The sequence below is a fragment of the Coenobita brevimanus genome, chromosome 97 (assembly GCF_032717465.1).
Source record: "Coenobita brevimanus isolate Jiangsu-jjx chromosome 97, ASM3271746v2, whole genome shotgun sequence".
In the NCBI taxonomy this organism is placed as follows: Eukaryota; Metazoa; Arthropoda; class Malacostraca; order Decapoda; family Coenobitidae; genus Coenobita; species Coenobita brevimanus.
In genome coordinates, this window is record NC_137050.1 from 22,042,875 (window position 1) to 22,065,373 (window position 22,499).

At 40.8% G+C, this 22,499-nt stretch overlaps 1 protein-coding gene and 1 pseudogene across 1 annotated transcript; one reads left to right on the forward strand and one right to left on the reverse strand.

The window, feature by feature from the left end:
* The first annotated feature begins 480 nt into the window (after positions 1–480).
* Positions 481–22,142, forward strand: LOC145413734 (BET1-like protein). The gene is made up of 3 exons (XM_080283393.1): positions 481–496; positions 7,966–8,045; positions 21,912–22,142. Exons 1-3 carry the CDS (start codon positions 481–483, stop codon positions 22,140–22,142), a joined length of 327 nt encoding a protein of 108 aa, XP_080139519.1.
* On the reverse strand, positions 18,413–18,531 carry LOC145413890 (5S ribosomal RNA; annotated as a pseudogene).
* Positions 22,143–22,499: the final 357 nt, after the last annotated feature.

Genomic DNA, 22,499 nt, shown 5'->3' on the forward strand with positions numbered 1-22,499 from the left:
AGGTTACAGGAATGAGGGTGTGTTAGTTATTGATAAATTCGGCCTCATAGAGTCAAAGGTTCAGGAAATCGAGAAAGAGCGTGAGAAAATGGGAATGCTTTCCCAGGCCATCACGGCATGCGTTATAACATTCACAGAATCTGGCAAATTATAAAACAGGAAGCCTCTTGTCGGCAATAAGAGATTAAGTAATGAGATCATAATGCCCTGAGTTATACCGCACTTGTTCGAGTACTATTAACTACAAAGAAAACTATATGGTTTAAAAGGCTAACTATTGTATTCTGAAATTATTGTTTCATTATAGAAATCACATATTGCCTACCACTTTATCATATTCTGACTAAAACTATATGTGAATTTATCTTAGTGAAAATATATAAATTATAGTCATTACTAACCTTTGAAAAAAAAATTGAATTGTTATCCCGTGCAATCATGACTAAATAAATAACTTGTCGCAATCATCAGTTTGCCAACATGGCCAGCTGGGGCGGTAAGGAAAATATACATTGTTTTTTTTATAATACTATAATCTGCTCCTGCTTCGTAAAGTATAAACTATTTTAAAACACTTTGATAGTTCAGTTAGAGGAAAACAGACTGCCTGCTACATTGGATATAAGAGAATTTTGTAAATACCCGGTAAAAGTGGTTTAAAGTCCATGAACAATCAAAATTTAGTAAGTTAACAGAATTAGACAGTTCCATTTGGACATTAACGACAAGATAACTGTTGACTATAAACAGGAGAAATACCACGCAAACTGATTTCCTCTTCCTAGTTATGTTTCATGTTTTTAGTCACATATATGGAGGTACGGTAAATGCTTTGATTTTGTTTTCCTGTTTTGGCTACATCCATGTTTTGCTTTCCCAACACTTGTTTGTTTCTCAAGCGTAGCAACCTAACCTTCCTCATCTAACAACCTAACCTGCAGAATTGCAAAAATAAATGTTTGTTTTCAGGAGTAATGGCAGAGACTTACAAAAGCCTTTCACATTAGGCTACCCAGATTTGGTTTTACAAGTACACAATATGGAACCCAGTAAAATAAAGGTCATACACAGGTAGGCTATCAAAAAGATGACTTTTTCTTTAAATATGACGTCATTTGCAAATGCATAATGATCAAGATTACCCACCAGTCAAGAAGCCCCACATACACACAAGGTCCCATCTGTGAGAGCTGAAATAAAGAACATGTACATAACTCTCGACTTCCTTTTCCTTTCCTACTGATTTAGTAAGGATACCTCTTGTTTGGATAGGTTTGGTAAATTTAATACGGAAGAGATAAGCGCAGCGTGTGAGGCGGTTTGTGGAGTGAGGAGGAGATGCAAGGGTGTGCAAGGGACAGCATGGTGGAATGATGAGGTGAAACGAGCTGTGGAACAAAAGAAGAAGGCATATGGTGAATGGTTGGCGAGTAGAGGTAGGGGAGAAGATGAGAGAGAGAAGAGAGAGGTATATGTGAGCAGGAGAAGGGAGGTTAAGAGACTGGTGAAGGAGAGTAAGAAGAAAGTGGATGAAGAGTTTGGGAAGAATCTGAGTGTGAAATGGAGGGAGAGTAAGAAATAGTTTTGGAAGGAGATAAAGAAAGTAAGGCAGTGTGAAAGGGGAAATAGTAGGGGAGTGAATGATAGGAATAATAGATTGTTGGTGGAGAAGAGAGAGAAAGTGAGGAGATGGAAGGAGCACTTTGAGGATTTGTTGAATGTAGAGAGTGAGAGCAGTGTGAGTATAAGTGGTTGGGGAATGGCTGGGAGAAGAAGAGATGAGAGGAGGGAGGAAGAGATCAGTAGGTCGGCAGTAGTGGAAGCGATGAAGAAGATTAAGCTGGGAAAGGCCCCAGGAATTGATGGAGTATGTGGTGAAATGCTTAGGTATGGGGGTGAGATTGTTGTGGAGTGGATATGGAAGTTGTGTAGATTGGCTTGGGAAGAGGGAAGGGTTCCAGAGGACTGGAAATCAGGTATAATTGTTCCTCTGTACAAAGGAAAAGGGGAGAGAGAAGTATGTGGTAACCATAGGGGTATTTGCCTTCTTAGTGTGACTGGTAAAATATATGGTAGAATACTCATTGATAGGGTTAGGCATATGACAGAGGAGCTAGTTGGAGAAGAACAAGGGGGATTTAGGAAGGGAAAAGGGTGTGTAGACCAGATATTTGTTCTAAGATGTTTAGTGGAGAAGTATCTAGAGAAGGGAAGGAAAGTGTATGCTGCCTTCATGGACTTGGAGAAAGCTTATGACAGAATAGATAGGCAAGGTATGTGGAAGGTATTAAGAATATATGGAGTGGAGGGGAAATTGTTGAGTGCTGTGAAGAGTATGTATGAGGGAGCTAGGGCTACGGTGCGAGTGGATGGTGAGCTGAGTGAGTTCTTTGATCTCAATGTGGGACTGAAACAGGGGTGTGTAATGTCTCCATGGCAGTTTAATATATATATGGATGGGGTTGTAAAGGAGGTTCAAGGTAGGGCAGTGGATGTGGGGGTGGCCCTAATGAATGAGGGTGAGATTTGGAAGCTTCCGGTGTTGCTGTTTGCTGATGATACAGTATTGTTGAGTGAAGATGAATGGGAGTTGCAAGGTTTGGTGAATGAATTTGGGACGGTGTGTAGGAGGAGGAAGCTGAAAGTTAATGTAAACAAAAGTAAAGTTATGGTGTTTGAGAGGAATGAAGTCACAGAGTGTGCAGTGAGGTTGGATGGTGAGGATATGGAGAATGTGAGTGCATTCAAGTACTTGGGTAGTGTGATGAGTAAGGATGGAACTTTGGGGGATGAAGTAAATGAAAGGGTACAGCAGGGAAGGAAGGTTGTTGGTACACTGAAAGCAGTGATGAGAAATAGGGAGGTGAGTATGGAAGTTAAGAAGTCACTGCATGATGGTATTGTGATCCCTACCCTGACGTATGGAAGCGAGGCGTGGACCTTGCAAGAAGGGAACAAGTCAAGAGTGAGAGCAGTGGAAATGAGTTACTTGAGAGGAGCATGTGGAGTGACGTGGAGGGACAGGTTGACGAATGAAGAAGTGAAGGAACGTTGTGGGGTAGATGTGGATGTGGTTGAAAAGATTAGGAGAAATACACTGAGGTGGTTTGGACATGTGGAGAGGATGGAGAATGAAAGACTGACTAAGAGGGTGTATGTAGGTGAGGTGGAGGGAGGGAGGGGGAGGGGTAGACCGAGGATGAGGTGGAGGGATGGAGTTGAGAGGTATATGAGGGAGGGGGGGGTGAGTTGGGGGGAGGGGAGTCAAATGGTGGGTGACAGAGTGACTTGGAGGCGTTTTGTCTGCGGCCACCCTTTGCGGGATTAGGGCGTCGGGCTATAGATAGATAGATAGATCATTTCTGGCTTCTTGAATAGGGCAGGATTTGTTTGCTGTCACTGCCGAGTCATAAAGCTGCAAATACAGCAATATCACAGTGTTTCAAGGTTGCAACTATGGATTGCCTTTATTCAGATTTTGGGAGATTTAATAGGTGTAGGTTTCATTATGGTACCGGTAGGTATGGTTAGTTAAGTGAATAATGTGGTGGTTTGACTCAGCCATTTTTTTGCATGCTGAGGATGATATTACTTTCACTTTTGTTGGATTTGCAACATTCATGGAGGGGGGGAATGGGCACATGGAATCATTTCTGACAATAATGAATGTCAAAATCATTCAAAACACATCAAAAAGAATTGTTGCCCAACAGTAGGGGTGTATTGTGTTCTTGTAAAATTTTACCCCAAATTTATTGTTACCAAGCAAGTCTTACATAGCCATAACCTGGCCTTGCCTTTATCATCATCATCATCATTGCCAGACGCCATGTATCCCAAACGGGGTGGCCAAGGGCTCAGAGTTAATCGTTTTACAGGGAGGGGCACTAATCCTCCACCAAACCCACTTGACACGTAGGGAGAATGTTATGCCAACAGCATCTGGTGTTCCCAGGCGGTCACCCATCCAAGTACTAACCAGACCAAACGTTGCCCTGCCTTTTTAATTACAGTAAATACTGGGTACCCTTTATTACCATAGTGTTACCAAATGCTGTAACCTCACTTGCCTTAACAGTTTAACACAATCTAGTCAAACTTTACTGAACCTAATTCAACTTTTGGACATTTACAGCAATAAGCATTTCAGTCAGCCAATTCTAACCCAGGGAAATGCCAAAGTAAATGAATTTTTTTGGTAAAGTTGAGTAAGTTTTAGTAAAGTGTCCACCATTATGCCTGAGAAATAAAACACTCCCTGGGAGAGTATCATCATCATCTAATCCAGTGTTGCCCCATGAGGAATGTAGGAGCCTGGGGCTAGGCATATTGGTCCTGACATTTAAGATGAGAGTGGCCAGCCTCGCTCATCTCTGATTGGCATTGCTTTAGCAATAAACCCCAGCCACCCCAAGGATATAAACCTGCACTGGCTCAATGTGATTGGAGTGCCTAAAGCATTTAAAAACAACTGGGAAATTGTATCCCCATGATACAATAATTTACCACCATAAAATGTGTAGCCTACAACTGTACACACACACACACACACACACACACACACACACACACACACAGAACAGTATTACTTCTTACATTTAAAATACTAGACACACCATACCCAGTAGGAATTATTGTGTTGGTCCAGGCCCACCCAGTGAGTAGCTACAGTGTGAACCTGGATGATGCTAACAACTGTCATGGGCTATGGCCAATACTGTTGTGTGTAATTTTATGGTATTTTTATTTTATTTTTTTAATTTTTTGTGTATTATGCATAGGCTACAGCCATGGATAGATATTCACATGGAATTTCAGTTATCTTTTAACCAATTGCTTTTACCCTCACAGGAAGAAGCTTCGTTAGAACTATATTTTCAGAGGCATAGATCAGTGCCATGTCCAGTTTCCTGGATATGACAGACTATACTCAAAAGTCTCTCAGTTTGTTAAATGCAATTGCATCAACTTCGTCCATGCCTATTGTACATTACTGTACACGTGAGTGGTTACCCTTGAAGACAGATATTCAAAACCCTGGGAAAAAAAAAAAGAATTACAGTATTTACTGCCATTTAATGTGCACTTTTCCCCCCAAATTTTGCTTTAAATAATTACCATGAATGTCATGGTTTGGGACAGATCTACCGTACCGTACATGTTGAGGTGAGTAGGACCCACAAAATCCTGTTGGCCAAAATTGCAAAAATGATGGCAAAATATGAAGGCCAAGGGTCACCAGCAATCAGAAGCAAATCACTTGATGGCTGTACTGATTCTTGATTGACCCGCAGTGTCCCATTGACATACATATGCCCCTGAACGTTTTGTCACTGTGACTCCTGTTGACGCTTAAAAACTCACTGTAATTGCAAGGTCCGTCATTTGCACATTTTTCACATTTCGTGCGTGATTTTTGGTACGTATACACGGGACACCTTCCTATACCTGAGGCCAGGGAGGGAGAACACCTTACCCTGCGTGACCTCCACCTCCCCCACACACCATTGTCTCGACAACTCACGTGTTACCGGTGACCTGGCCAGTAAAGACATGTCGCACCACAGTACGAAATTCAAGGCGAGAGTGATTCCCCAATTGATGACAATGTGGAGGAAAAGTTTACGTGGCGCTAGAGGAAGAAATGTGCAGACATGATGAGGAGGTAAAGTGTCCAAAGAGGGTGCGGTATGTTGACATGTTTGGTGAGTGAAACTGCTTATATCACCTATATTACCGTGTGAAAACCAGTGTACTGTACTCTTGTACTACATATAAATTTGTACCAAATAAATAAATATCTACCTCTTCTGAGTGGTTTGGAATAGTTTCCCCTTCCATAGAAAACGTCTTCTCTGGAGCCTGGCTTGAGAGAACACAGTGCCAAGGTGATGATACTGTCACCTGTATTGGCATTTCTAAACTTAACTGAGCACTTTCTAAATTTTTAATGTTTGTCTTAAAATGCGGAGGTTTTAACCAAAAAAAAAAAAAAAAAAAATCTGCTGGGATTGGGGGAGGTCATTGGTGAAAAATCTGCCGGGATGGGGCGGGTTCAGAGTTCAGTAATGCAGACTTTGATGAGTGTGCATCATCATTAATGCATTATAAATAAACCGTAACTAAGGATTATGCGGGTTAGATATGTACATGCATGGAGCAATAGCGCCACGCTAAACACATCGGTATTGTAGATGTAAACGAAAGATCGCTGATCCCCTGATGGCAAATGCAAGGCAGCGGTGAAAGATTTATGTATTTGTGCATTTCCCTTTTAATAAATAATTGAATACAAAATTATTTACCCCCATAACTTAGTGGTGGATGTTGAAGATGAATAATTGGTATGGTAGTTACCAGTAAATTCAATTGTGTATTTTTTTTTTTTTTTCCCATAAATACCCCTTGCCAAGTCATGGGTGCGCATTATACTCTGGTGTGCAATTTCGGTACAATATATGGTGGGAAATAGGGTATATAAGTGTTATTCAAGATTAAAATGACCTGGTGCAGTATGCCCCAGTGGCCTTCATGGTCCAGCTCACCTCAGTTGATTCTCCTGCAAAGTGAATAATTTTCATGTTAAAGGCTCAGTGCTACTTATTGAGAGTAATAGCAGTGATTATTTACTTTACAGCAGCTATCTTTTTCTTTTTTTTCTTTACCATTCTGCTGGGGGTAGCCTACAGTGTAGGTGGTTTAGGCCAACCCCCGCTGCACTCATCACCTCATATAAAGTGATATGCATGCCATCCCTGGCCAGGCTGATAGCCTTTTATGAGGCGATGAATCTCCAGTACTTGGATGGGTGACCGCCAGGGAACACCAGATGCTGTTGGCATCCCTACGTGTCAAGTGGGGTTGGTGGAGGATTAGTGCCCCTCCCTGTAAAACAATTAACTCTAAGCCCTTGACCACCCCGTTTGGGATACATGGCGTCTGGCAATGGATGGATGGATGGATCTCCATGCCATAATTTTAAGCACGAGGAAGCATCAGTGGTTTCCATGGAAACATTAACTTTCCTTCTTTGCCATCAGAGCTGTTGCCAAACCCTACCATACCTATCTATCTATCTATCTATCTGTCTATTGGCAGATGCCTTAATCCCGTAAGGGATTACCATACCACACCACAGTTGCCAGATACCACATATTTAGTCATTCAGATATGCAGGCCACCCCTGACCGCATTGATCACCTCATATGAGGTGATTCGTGTCTGCACCATAATTTCAAGCACGAGGAAACATCATTGGTTTCCATGGGAATGTTGAGCCTCCCTCTATGCCACCAGGAGCTGTTGTCAAGCCCTGCCATACCGCAGTTGCCAAATACCGCATATTTAGTAATTCAGTCCTCGTTTGTAGCCCAGCAACGGTGGATTCACGCCCGTCTATCTCCTATGGTGCTGGCAATTTATTGCTGCCCTCACACCCACTCAAGAGGCGTAAATTACATAAAGACGAGGATGATGAAGAGTTCGAGCTGAGAAACACCTGATCTGATGACAAAAAATCAAATAAGTATTAAAAAAAAAAAAAAGTCCTAAAACAATGACTCAGGGAAGGTAATCAGGTTGATAAGAATTAGCACAGCAGGGTTTTGTACCCAAATCAATACTGTATCTTCATTTGTTATATCAAGCTGTTGTTCATTCATGAGGCACAGGTGGATAGCCTGTCTGGCTGGATATTTCTTTCTCGTGTGTATAGCTGTATAGCTAGACATTTGAAAATATTGTAGTCACCATCATATACTGTACAGTAGTTTTAAAAGTATCTTGTAAAGAATTTAATCTTGGAAGATAGCTAGGCTACTTCATCATGATGATAATGAATACAGGGTATTTTTACTATACATTACTCTTGCTGGTAGACTATAGCTATACCAGTACAGTACTCCGTACCATTACTAGTTATTATTCTCAACATTTAGTTAGCAGTTTATTTTTCACTTTTTGCAGGTGCCGAGGAACGGGAGCTAGACAATCGTAATCAACAACGATCATATGCTCTTGCAGAGAAAGTATCATCTCTGCGCTCAGTAAGTAGATTTTGGTAATCATAATAGATGATGTATACTGTATGATAATCCAATAGAACATAGGTATAGCAAAAGTTATTTAGAGTAGTTACTGCATATTTTAGCTTAATAGCTCCCTTATGAAATATGCGAAAAGGTACAAGTAAACTATGCATTAGAATATTCTTGTACTATATATGGTATGGTATAGTATCTGTTGGGCATATTCACTAAAGCTAGTCCAGTAATCCTCTATTTAAGTGTCTTTAATCAGCCAATGACCTGATGAATTATGCCATACCATACCCACTCCCCCTCCAACCCTTATAAAACCTTGTGCTAAATTGAGTTCATGCTAAAAAGTGACTTATGTATAAAAAAGGGGGTTAGGTTCTGGGTGCCTCATACTTTTCTATAAAATGTATACAGTAAACTCTCAGTTATCTGTCGTCGCAATATCCGGCTCTGCTGGCTTGGCTCCGTTAAAGCAGTATCTGGCAAAAATATGCAATACGCAGCACTGAAATTGGACGTAGGCTAAGCGGCGGTTTTGTGCAAGATCCAGCATTGAGACATTTCAGCCAGCTCATATTTGGTAGCCAGCCGGTGCTGTATTACTGTATTTATGTATGGTATCATTGTTTTATACTATTTTGTGCTCAGTTTTCATCTTCAGCTCATGGGAAAGTTTTTAGGATGGAGGGCTGAGACAGATAGTAACACAATATCAGGCTCGGCGCAGAATATAAAGCAGATGGGGGGTTACTTTGCGATATCCAGCGTTTCATGTTTTTCAACATAGGGCTTGGCTGAATTGCAATGGATAATTGAGAGTTTACTATACGGTATATTTAGAGATTGGTTGTTATCAATATGTACATGCCTGAGATGCATATATCAGCATGTTCACATATGATTATCCTGATTGGACTCGTCAGTGTATCATAACGTAACCTAATGGAAAGACTTTGCCCCCTAGACTTGCTGTAATTTTGACCACCTTGTACAGCATTGTCACTAAATGTAACACTGAAAAGCTTCAGTACATGTCAGGCAAAAGTTACTAACCTCATCCATCCTAATTAGCCTGTGAGAGGCCATCGCCAAGCATCATGCCTATATTGCCCAGAAATACCATGGGCACATTTATTTAAAACTTATAGCTACTGTAGACATGACTGCAGTAACCCTAAATAATAATAGCACAGTTAGTTAAAAACTTGTAGCTGTGGTAGACATGACTACAGTAATCTTTAATAATAAACAAGTTATCCATGCAATAGCTATACAGTAATCCCTCATTTATCAGGACATAATAGAGCCAAAGACATGTCCGGATAGTGGCAACATCCGGATAATGAACACTACGGTATTCCCCTACCACACCCAGACCCTACCTATACCCGCCTCCAACCTATACCTAACTTATTTGTACGGTACCTATGCTTAATGTGGCAGTGTTTTGTGGTCATTCATGCATATTTAGACATCAGAACACACAGAGGAATATGCAGAGTAATGCTAAACACCAGGAAGATCATGAAAAAAAAAAAAATGAAAACGAAGAAGCACCCTACCTATACACCACTGTATGTACAGCACCCCTCCTAATTTTGGCACTGTTTTCAGGTCAATCTGCCTCATTTAGACATCAAAACACACATAGGAATATCCAGAGAAATGCTAAACACCAAGAAAACCATGAAAAAAATTCATCCATCCATCCATCATCCAAACCTACGTTGCCCCATGAGGAGCATTGGAGCGTGGGGCTAGGCAAGTTGGTCCTGACATTTAAGATGAGTGACCAGCCTCATTCATCCCTGAGTGGCATTACATGAGCAATAACCCCAACCATTCCATGGATATAAACCTTCACCGGCTCAGTCCGATTGGAGCGCCGTAATTACCCACTAAACCACCAGGTGCCATAATTTGGTTATCTGATTACCACCCAGCGTAGTAAATGGTTTCCTGGTGTACTGGAAACCATTTGGCTTGTTTCTCAGTGTAGAATCACCCATGGGCAGAAGGAAGAGAAATGAATGAAGGAAAGAAAGACAAAAGAGGGAGTGTAAAGCCACTCGTAGGTATGAAAAAAAAAGAAAAAATGAAAACCAGAAAACTCACTACCTATACACCACTGTATGTACCGGTACTGTACCCCTCCTAATTTTGGCGCTGTTTTCAGGTCAATCTTCCACATTTAGACATCAAAACACACATAGGAATATCCACAGTAATGCAAAACACCAAGAAAGCCATGAAAGAAAACCACAAAACTCTCTACCCATACACCACTGTATGTACAATATCCCTCCTAATTTTGGCACTGTTTTCAGGTCAGTCTGCCACATTTAGACATCAAAACACACATAGGAATATCCAACATAATGCTGAACACCAAGAAAACCATGAAAAAAAGACACTGAAAACCAAAAAACACCCTACCTATACATGACTGTATGTACGGTAACCCTCCTAATTTTGACACTGTTTTCAGGTCAGTCTACAGTGTTTAGACATCAAAACACACATAAGAATATCCAAAGTAATGTGAAACACCAAGAAAACCATGAAAAAATACTGAAAATAAAAAAACACCCGACCTATACACAACTGTACGTACAGTACCACTCTTAATGTTGGCACTGTTTTCAGGTCAGTCTGCCATTTTAGACATCAAAACACACATGATTATCCATATTAATGCCAAACATCATGAAGACAATGTATAAACAACAAAATCTACAAAAAAACTGACGACGGTTTGCCAATCTCGTCAGTGACGAGTGATTGCTTCCGGGACTCAAAAAACAACTCCACGGCAAATATGCCTCCGTAAATTAGTTGTATTGGTGTAAATCGTATGCCATCGCTTTGCTGGTGTTTATGCTATAAGATAAGCTAATAAAAACATATAAAACTGACAAGTAAAAGTATGAAATTCAAGCAGGAATAAAGTGTTCAAGTAAAACTTATCTTCATATAACTTCCCATTCTAATTCAAAATTTTGCTTGCATCTTCCAAGAATTATGCATATGTCTAGATGCAGAATTTCATAAGCTCTGTCTTACACTATGGAATTTCTATACGACCAACAGTAGTCGAATAAATCGCAAAAGAAATTGAAAACTCACAGGTCAATGCTATCACCACAGAGGAAGATAAAGGCTGAGGGAGTGAGGGGGGAGCCGGGAGGGTATGGAGGAGGGAGAGGTGAGGCTTTAGGCAGGATTCTCCCCCTGCTGTCAACAGGCGAATGGACACTTTTGCCGTACATTTACTTGTGGCTTGTGGTCTGTTAGATGCCGAGTGACCATGCGGTAACACAGCGCATCGAGACTGGCAGACTTTTGACCTTCAATAGAGAGACGGATGGCTGCTGTCGCTGAACATGTGCTCATGGCTTGTGGTCTCTGTGCGATGGAGGTGGTGGTTGGAAAAGACGTAGCCCCTGTGGTCATGTGATATTAGACATTCGGTAGGGAATACGCACTGATGTTTTGACACCGCTTGCAGGTTACAATTGTATTACCCGGGTGCTGGAGGTTTGTTGGGAGTGATAGGACGAGCATTCGATTTTGACCATTCAGTACAAGGTCAGATGGACATTTTAGCTCTGGTTGTGGGTTACAGAAGTAATCCCTTTAATATCCAACGTAATACAGCCAGAGGCATGTCCGGGAATTGTTTTTGTCTGGATATTGGGTCCCTGCTTCCTGGACTGGTACTTATGGACCCCAACCCAGCCTAACTTTGAAAGCCACCTAAATAACTCCCTACCAGACATGCATAGCACCTATTTAAGACCCTATTTACACCAATAATGAACATAAGCATGAAATAAATGAAAACGAACCAGAGAGTGAGGAATTAGAAGTAAGTATGGAAAATATTTAGCAGTGTACAGGGTACTTATAGCTTGTCTGTGGTCACCTCCTCTAAAGCTGTGGCAGTGGTGAAAATGCACTTGAAGCATGTACAGTAATCCAGTGTTGTGCATCACTTAATTCTTTACACTGTGAGTTATAATTGTTTAACACTGCATTTTCTGTTCTTAATTGTGCCATGCCAGTTTCAACTGCCAGTTTGCACTCCACACTTAATCCTTTGCACTCTAAATTCTAATTTCTTAACACTGCAAAACACTAAATTCCCATATGGTCTAGTGGCGAGGTATTGCAGGTTATTCACTGTTTACTCACAAAAACGAGCACGTGCGTTATCTATTGCGATGAGCATCTACTGATGATGGTAGTTAGGCGGTAACTGGGGAGGGGGGAGGAAGGAAGGGGTGAAGGGGCTGTGTGTAAATACAGCTGTTCGGCACCGTGTGCCAATTTCAAATTATGGGTTGGTAATAATTCAGATTTTTACACAATTTTTTTGTTTTTTGGCCATTTTGGGATTCCGAAGGCCCAGGCCCAAAATGTTCGGAAATTGGGGCGTCCAGGAATTGGGCGTCTGGTTATTACAGGGATTACTGTAATTTCCGTTCACGGGTCGAGCCCTGCAGCCACGATGCTGAATGTTTGGCTGGGTGGCTGAAGTTCTCGTGCACTTCTACGTCTGGATAGTAGAAAGTAAATTTGGATAATGGTTTAATAGAGCCAAGGCCCAGCATCTGGATACTGAACATGTTCAGATAATGAATGTGCGGATAGTTGAGGGATCACTATAGTTTAGGTTTGTATGAAAATGTAGTCATAATAGCTGAATTCTTGGTCATCTTAGGACACATCTGCACTTATGCTAAAACAAATGCTGGCAACATGTAAACCTTACAATAATGAACAAGCTGCAAACATGCTCGGAACAGTGTCGTCCAGACCATGTTAGCAGCATCATGATGAAGTCTCAGCTGCCTCTTATGGACGTTCTTATCTTGTCACCTCTGCTGCCAGTAAGCTCAAAACTGCACTGAAACATGTTTGCATACATCAGTCCAAATACTGCAGCATATATGTATCCAAACAGGTTGCCAGCTGTGTTGTCAACACATGTTGTAGGGTATGTGTGGATGCCCCCTTACATAGCAACTTAGGTACATCAAACCATGTAAAGTTGTCACATACTGAATTTTCTAACCAGAAGTCCATCATCTCATAATGAAAGTCTGTCACAAAACCCTGTTTACACTCATTGCACAGTGTATGAAAACTGAATTTTACTGCCCCACTCATCATTAATCTCTTTTGAGTTTATACCACATTCCAGCAAAGAACTGTTCCTCTTTGTAAACACACCCAATTACCGATACCGTTAATTTTTCCTGATTTTACAGATTCTGCTCTTTTCTCCTTTGCATTAAGCTCCGGCCCCCCTCATCATTAATCTCTTTTGAGTTTATACCACATTCCAACAAAGAACTGTTCCTCTTTGTAAACACACCCAATTACCGATACCGTTAATTTTTCCTGATTTTACAGATTCTGCTCTTTTCTCCTTTGCATTAAGCTCCCACACTGCATGCTACTTCATCTCGTATTTTTACTTTTTCCTCAAGAGTAAATTGCTTTTGTGTTCATAGCATTTCACTGCAAGGAGGGGGAATTGCTGGATGCAGAAGCATCATATGTGAGCTAGTTTGGAACTGCATGGTCAGAGTTCTGGGATGAAATGAAGAGCAAGAAAGAAATGCTTAGACACGATGATAATCAACACGAAAATGAGGCTGAAGCAAGCAGGCATCTCAAAATGAATGGATCTTGTATTTGGCTTTTTTTTTTTTTTTTTTTTTTTTTTTTTTACTATCTTGCAGGCTTCCAGCCTTTGGTTCCTTCTTCCTTGCATTAAAAAAAAATAGTATAGTTTGTAGATAAGACAACAAAGGCTGCAAGCTCCATGCCAGCACTGGACAGCTTACACTATGTTGCTGAGGTGAAGCATGACTTATCCACAACACATTCTTGTTATGGTGGGAATTATTGGTGGCGTATAGGTGGCGGGGTTGTTCAGGGACTGTCGGGAGTGGCAGATGGTTTGAAAATTTTGGTACTTTTTATGCACCCTGATGGATTACAATCAAAGATGGATAATGCTTTAATTTAGCCAGATTTTTTGCCCAGACAGATAATGGCATATGCTAGTTGATGCAGAGACAGATAAGTGTAGAATTATATCTCTGATTATCGTTGTGGTGATGTGTGCCATCGTCATTGATTTAGAGAAAGTATATGACAGAGGAGACAGATATGAAATGTGGAAGGTGCTGAGAATACAGTATATGGAATAGCCTAGAAGAGAAACTGTTGAATGCTGTTAATAGTAGCAGCTATAGCTATGTAAGGAAATGCAAGAGTGGCAGTGATTTTAAAAAATTAACTAATTATGTTCTCTGCTCAGAATGTAAGATTGAAACTGGGATGTGTTTTGACTTTCCATGGTTGGTCAAGATATTGTGTCGGGGAGAGCACGTGGAGATTGTCAGGCGTGAAAGGATTGATCTTGCTGGTGAATCTCTTGAGTGTGTGGAAGAGTTTTGTTACGTGGGACACTTGTTATGTACTGGAGGTGGGGCTGGAGCTAGCTCTGTGGCTAGAATGAGGAGTGGTTGGAAGAAGTTCGGGGAGCTGTTGCCTCTCATGTCATTGAGAGGGCTTGCCTTCCATGCCAAGTGATCTGTTATGTGGCATGTGCTAGAAGTTTAATAGTCTATGATAGTGAGATCTGGGCAGTAATGGAAGAGGATATTTGCAGGTTCAAATGTACAGAAATGGCAATGATTAGGTGGATGTGCAGTGCTTCATTGAATGTGAGGCCTGGGGGGACTAGGTTTACAATGGAAGAGTTAAGAAGAAGCATGGGACTGGAATGTATTGGTGTTGTGATTAGGAGAGGTAGATCGAGATGGTTTGGGCATGTGGAGAGGATAAGGAGAGGTAGTTTGAGATGGTTTGGGCATGTGGAGAGGATAAGGGATGACAATTGGCTGCAGAAAGTTATAAGTGTTAACATTGGTGGTAGCGTCATGAGAGGCAGACCAAAAAAAAACCTGATACGAGGTCATAAAGTATGATCTCAGGGTTAAGGGACTGAATAGGGAGGCTGGCAGAGATCGAGCAACATGGAGAGCCTCCATTAGGTGACCAAGGCTGATGCATGAAAGCATGTTGGAGCTTGTTTAAATGAAATGAATACAGTATTGTGCGTTTTACTGTTCATTTACTTTCTGACTCCATTGATGCATATCATCATCATCATGGCCCATTTATTCACATTGCCTGGAGTGAGGAAATTAAGAACACATTTCAGTCATCATAATGAGAATCTCCCACATCCCATCCTGTGGTGCAGGAGGTATAAGGATGCTTGCAACACAAGCATGAAGTAGTTGTGGTGATGTTGCCACATCCTTACACCTGTAAGTCATTTATACATTACCTGCTTTTTCATACATTTGTGCTATACTGACACTTGTATTCAAGAGTTACAGTGTAACAAAGCAAATTTACTTGAGTGTTGTACAGTACTTAAGTTTTGTGAACATATACTCCTTAAAAATACATTTTTTAAAATTTTACTTTGATTTTGGTATGAATTAAAATTACTTTTACATTTTACTTGCATTTTAAAGTTAACAAGAAATAACTCTACATTAAATAATGGTGACTCGTTGATCACTTGCCAGTGACATAACGGTGAACAATGCAGTCATGAAAGCAAACTAGTTGCCATCTCTTCATTTTGTGTGTGTGTGTGTGTGTGTGTGTGTGTGTGTGTGTGCATGCGCATGCCGGTGTTCGTGCGTGCAAGGAAGAAGGAACCAAAGGCCAGAAGCCCGAAAACCGTTCCTTCCAAGAAAAAACGAAAACAATACAACAGAGAGCCAGATTCAAGATCTCTTCAAATTGAGATTCCTGTTTGGACCAGTCATGTGCTTTCTTTCATGTGCTTTCCTATGGTCTCCCATGCTTTCTGTCCACAAAACCAGGTGTACCAGATCTCTCTCTTGGTTTATTATCATCTTTATCATCTCATCCACTTATTCCCAAATAATGATGAGATGAGGCAGGGTCAAGAAAGCAAGAAAACAGAAGAACATGATACTGTAGAACAGTGGTCCCCAACCTTTTGTTGGCTTCAGGCCGCATTTACCAGTGTTAATATAGCGGATGGCACCAGAAAAAAAAAAATTCACACACACACACACACACACACACACACATATATATATACAGTACGTTCGCACAGTGCGCGTCATCACAGTGCGCGATTTGCATTGTGCACAAGTGACCAAGAATCATAACCAAAAACCCTTGAATGCGCGAGTTTACCGCCCAGAACGCGAGGCAGAGGCAAGGAGTGGCTCAAAAATGCCATTTTCTATTAGTGTGCGACCATCCCTCACACAGCGCGTCCCGTGTCGTCTGCTCCTGTTCCTGTTGAGGATGAAGAGGATGCAATGTCAGAAGTGTCAGCATTGGACTTTGAAGGGTTTATGGCCGAAGTGAGTGACTTTGATGCTCCTGGGGAAGGTGCTCAAGAGGAGTCTGTGGAAGGAAGTGTTGGTGCGGTGGGAGGTGCGGTGGGAGGTGCGGTGGGGAGTGCGGCACTGTAAGTGTTGCCGCGCCTCGGAACCCCTATTATTTAAGGTCATCAGGCCTGTTGTCTGCTGTTGTTAAGGTGACTACCCATATTTTTGTTATTGTAGCTATAGCTTTAGTACAATGTCTGAAAAATATGACCTTTATTATGTCTCTAAGGACCAAAAAATGTCCAGGTATGAGGGGGTACCGCCCATATGTAATTATTCCCATAAGATTATGTATTCCCAGTGCGCGAGGTAGTGGACCGCCCAATCTCTCGCGCACTGTGCGAGCCTACTGTACAGTATATACACTGTATATATATATACGAGTATATATATATATATATATATATATATATATATATATATATATATATATATATATATATATATATATATATATATATATATACAGTATATACAGTACAGTGAGTCCTTGACAAACGAAAATCCAATGTACAAATTTTTGATGTTACGAAAGCAATGAATATAGGACAAATTCCATGATACGAAAATATCTTTCTCAATGATACGAAAAGCGATACAAAAGGAAATACAAAAAATTCAAAATGGGCGCTCGCTTGTGGCGAGGAAACAAACTAACCCCTCTCTGGTAAACAGTTTTTTGCACGCTTCTCGGTTGAGTCCACGGTTTCGGGACAATTCGCCGTCAGGTCGATTCCCCATCATTTATTTACATATCAGTTTATTTAGCAAGTATATTAGTTTTCGATTTATATGAGTTATAAAGGTGGTGGTGGTTTATTCTGTTTATAATAAATGTGAAATATGGCATCAAATAGTTGGTATTAACGGAAGAATATATAAATACAGTATATTGAAACGTGAATCAGGTGTTGTACGATGTTTCACTTCATCATTTAACATAAGGCTACATATGAGACATTGGCATTTATATAAATGCCTAAAAATCTCAAGTGAACGATGGACGTACTCTAAAATTATACAAATGATCTTCATATTACGTCTACATTCTCAGCTAATCAATCAGTCTCAACCGACTGCATCCAAATATTACAATAAAAATTACTGAAGACAGCTATGGGAGACGCCAGATTATAATTCAGAGTCGACTACAGCAAGGCGGAAGCAAGTTAATTATCGACTACAAGTGCAAATTATAAATAATATCCAAAGCCTACTCTGTTGAATGAACTTAGACCTTGATAGTTCCCCAAGAAATTAGTTATTGTAGTATTAATCAATTAATATTAAGTATATTTATAGAATGACGGGGAATCGTCTTGGTTACAAATTGTCTTGACGGGAAATCGTCCATGTTTTGATGGCAAATTGTCCTGGAACCGAGTCCACGTCCCTCCTCGCAGCTTTGTTGTACTTGAGGATATTTTCACAGCTGTACACCTTTTTGTACTGTTTAGACATGCCTCCCAAGCGCCCTGCATCATTTCCAGCATCGGGGGAGCCCGCAGCAAAGACGAAGCAACACCATACTCTACATCTGGAGAGGAAATTGGAAATTATAAGACGCCACAAGGAGGGGCAGGGAGTCTTGGAGATTGGGCGTGCTTTAGGCCTTGCAGCTTCCACCATAGGGACTGTGACCAAGAAAAAGGAGATGTGCAGGAAAATGGCTACCTCGTTCTGTATAACTACAGGTATTACTTACTTCAAAATAGGAGGGGTAAAATTTAGGTGGGGGGTCCGAGGGGGTCTTGGAACGCATCCCCCCATTTCTATATTTCATTCATTCATTCATTCATTCATTGCCAGATGCCATGTATCCCAAACGGGGTGGCCAAGGGCTTAGAGTTAATTGTTTTACAGGGAGAGGCACTAATCCTTCACCAACCCCACTTGACACGTAGGGATGCCAGCAGCATCTGGTGTTCCCAGGCGGTCACCCATCCAAGTACTAACCAGACCCAACGTTGCTTAACTTCGCTGATCGGATGGGAAGCGGTATATTTCAATGGGGAAAATTGTTCCGATTTACAAAATTTCGGATTACAAAAGTTTTTTTTGTCCCTATTCCTTTCATATATTGAAGACTCACTGTATATATATATATATATATATATATATATATATATATTTTTATATATATATATATATTTATATACACTTATATATATATATACAGTATATATATATATATATACAGTAATCAGTCCAATATCCGGATCAATAGAGCCATCAGTAGGTTCGGATATTGGTTTTGTCCGGATATTGGGCCCCAGCTTATGGACTTGTACTTACGGACCCTAACACAGAGAAACACCTATACAACTCCCTCCGGACATGCATAGCACCTATTTAACACCCAAATCACACCAATAAGGCACATAAATGACTGAAATAAATGCAATACACACATAAAATGTGGGTTTAGAAGTATGTTCATACATTAATAAACATTCTGGTACTTATGGACTCTAACCGAACCTAACCTAACCGAACCTAACCGAACTCTGAAAAACACATTCCTACTGCACATTCATGAGGTAAGTTTAGTATGGAAAGAAGTACAGTATGACACTTTCTGGTAAGTATAGTATGGGAAAAAATACAATATGAAACATCCTGGTAAATATAGTATGGAAAATAGTACAACATGAAACATTTTGGCTACTTACAGCAAGTCCCTGGCCACCTCGATGAATAACCGCCTCCTCTCGGACTCTGACAGTAAGAACGATTTCCTGAAGCACTTGCACTACACTCTTCCTGAAGTCTTGCACTGAACTTAGTCACTAACACACAGAAGTCCGTTCTTTTCACAGTGTTCACTTTAGTCCAAATAATGTTCCATTAAATTTAAGTGTTGCACATTAACTTTTCCCAAGCCGTGGCGAAGAGCGTAGGTCTTGTCGCGGTGAGAGACAGGCGGGAAGTGGGGAGGATGCAGCGGCGCTCTATCGGACGTCGGAGGAATGACGAACCAAAACAATGCTCTCACGCGGCGCGCGCGGCAAGTTCAAATTACGGACGGCAAAAAATCGATTTTTTTCCCAATTTTTTTGGATTTTCGGACCATTTTGGGAATGTTTGATCCCAGGACGATAAAGTTCGGTTAGTGGGGATGTTCGGTTATTGGGCGTCCGGATATTAGAGGGATTACTGTATATATATATATACAGTATATATATATATATATATATATATATATATATATATATACAGTACGATATATACTAGAAGGGGTACCTAGCGTTGCCGGCCATAAAGGTAAACACTCTAATCCTATTAGTTCTAGTTCAGTCTTTCTTTCTACTCCAGAAAGACCATTGACCTGTAATGCATTTGAAGAGGAATTACAGGAGGTCCAGGAACTTTCTGTTTCAGGTTTCTCAGACTAACGCACAGTATTTGTGCGCACTTGTTTGCTATTACTGGTGACCTCAAATTACCTCTGACCAGTGACCTCAAATGACCTCATAGCCTATGTCCAGACTGGAGGTCATGTGAGTCTCTATGGCAAGAATTGGGCTGCTGAGTCCAGTCGTTTCAGCGTGTATTACCAGTGACCTCAAATGACCTCCAACCAGTGACCTCAAATGACCTTGGAAGTCAGCCTCACATAGCCTATGTCCAGATTGGAGGTCATGTGAGTCTCCATGCCAAAAATTGGGCTGCATGGTCCAGTTGTTCGAATGTGTATTACTGACCTCAAATGACCTCAGAGGTCAACCTTACATAGCCTGTGTCCAAACTAGAGATCATGTGAGTCTCCATGCCAAAAATTGGGCTGCCGGGGTGCTTGGTGGTGCCCGGGCCAAAAAGGCAAACACTCAACCAGTGACCTCAGTGACCCAGATCTCAATTTTGACCCCCCTAAAACCATCCTTGGGTCTCCCTGATTCAGGGTATATATGGGTCTGGGGATCTCTGGCCCTTGGTTTGGGCATGATTGAAGGACAAACAAACAAACTAACAAACAACATGGCACATTTATTTAGAGCACTATTTATATATATGTATATTTATAACCGAAATAGAATGACAAATTTATCATAAGTTATCAAGGCACACTGCAGGCTCGATAATAAGGCTTTGAGGGCGCCATGGTACCTGCAGACTACAGGCTGGGTACCATTGGTGTAGAGGGAAAATTAATCTGCAGCATCCACAGTGAAATACCACACACACTGTTTCAGCTACTGTTCTGGCTCTGGGGATCTTGAATCTGCCTCACAAGCATAACCATAGGCCCATTAATATTTATTTATTTATGTATGTATTTTATTTAGCTGTTTTATATTTATTTATTTATTTTTTGTGCGTAATGAAGCTGAATGGTCAGGAAATGGAGAATGTGAATGCCTTCAGATATTCAGGAATATTGAGGGTGGTGAGCAAGGGCAGAAGTATAGAGAATGAACTGCAAGGGTTGCTACAGAAGGACAGAAATTTAGCATGATTGCTGAAAGCACCGATGAGGAATTGGGCAGTGAGCATGTGGATGTGCTGGAAAGCATTTGAAACAGTACCTTGAGATGGTTTGGCTATGTTGAGAAAATGGAGAATGGGAAAGTGTACTGTATGTGAGTGAAGTGGGAAAAAGAAGGAGGAGAAAGGGAGATGGAAGATGTGATGGAGGAACTGAGTGGAAAGGTATATGAGTGAGGCAGGTGTAAATTAGAGAGAAGGCAGTCTGATTGCAGAGGACGGAATGATATAGAAGTGATTAATTTTGGGCCACACCTGGGATTAGGGCAACTGGCTATAGATACTTTTTTTGGACAGACCTCATCCACTTAGAAGAGGTACTGTAGTTCCTGATGTCTGATAGTGCTGTAGAACACAACAAAAGGTTGGTAGGTTGTTAGGTAGTCATATAGTTAAATGTAGGACTTTGTGGGGCACTGCTAACCATTAGGGGTGTAGGTTTGAGGATGAGTCATATGTGGAAATCTATTTCTTGTACAGCAGTTGTTTATATTCACTAACCTCCATGAAAAATGAAGGATGGTTCTGCATATACAGGTAACTACTAATTTTGATGTAGTAACACATACCAGCACTGCAGGTAAGGACTGATACTTTGTTGATATTGTAGTAGGTGATGATGGCATGGTAGATGATGGGGGCAGCTGGGGCCCTGCAGGAAACATATAATGACAGTGTATAATAATAACATAAATCCTTCCCTACCCCCCTCTTTTTTTTTTATTTTTTTTATTGAAAGTTCTTAGAGCATAGTTATTCCGACTTAGTTTAAAATGGTGAAATATTGAGTGCTGGCTTATCAAAGTTTAAATGAAGTAATCAATTTTGTGTAACTTCTGCCCCTATTAATTAATTTATTTGAAAGTTTTACAGGTACCACAATAGATAAGAGTACCACAACTACTGTAAATTTTTTTTACAGTTAGCACTTGACATCGAGAATGAGGCATATGAACACAACAGGCTCCTTGATGGCATTGGTAATGACTTCTCAAGTGGTGAAGGTTTGCTGTCAACCAGCTTAGGGCGCGTAAAAGGTCTCCTTACTTCTGGTCGGCAAAATCGCAAAGTAATGTGCTACATGGCTCTCTTCATCATCATCTTCATCTTCATGGTATGGTTTCTTTCTGCACGGATATTCTCAGGAGAGTAATCATATCTTGTAAAGTACTGTACTGGTGTATGTGTGTGTGTGTTCCAAGCAGTATATAATGTAATGAGAGTGTGTAACCCCTCAGTCTGATGACATGTTTTCTGTTTAATTCGTTAACTCCATATGATTTTATTACCCGCAATAAAGCTGATTGGTAAAGTGGTACACTTGGGGGATTTTTTTTTTTTTTTCCCTCCAGGGAAAGTTCAAATATCTGCTCTTGGAGAGCTCTGAGTGATTTTGTTATGAAATTCAAAGTTGCCTAGCTTGAAATATTGAGTTGATTTAACATGTCAGCTGGTGCAGCAACTGATACACACCAACTGACTATTAGGGGATTTTTATTTTTGGCCATAA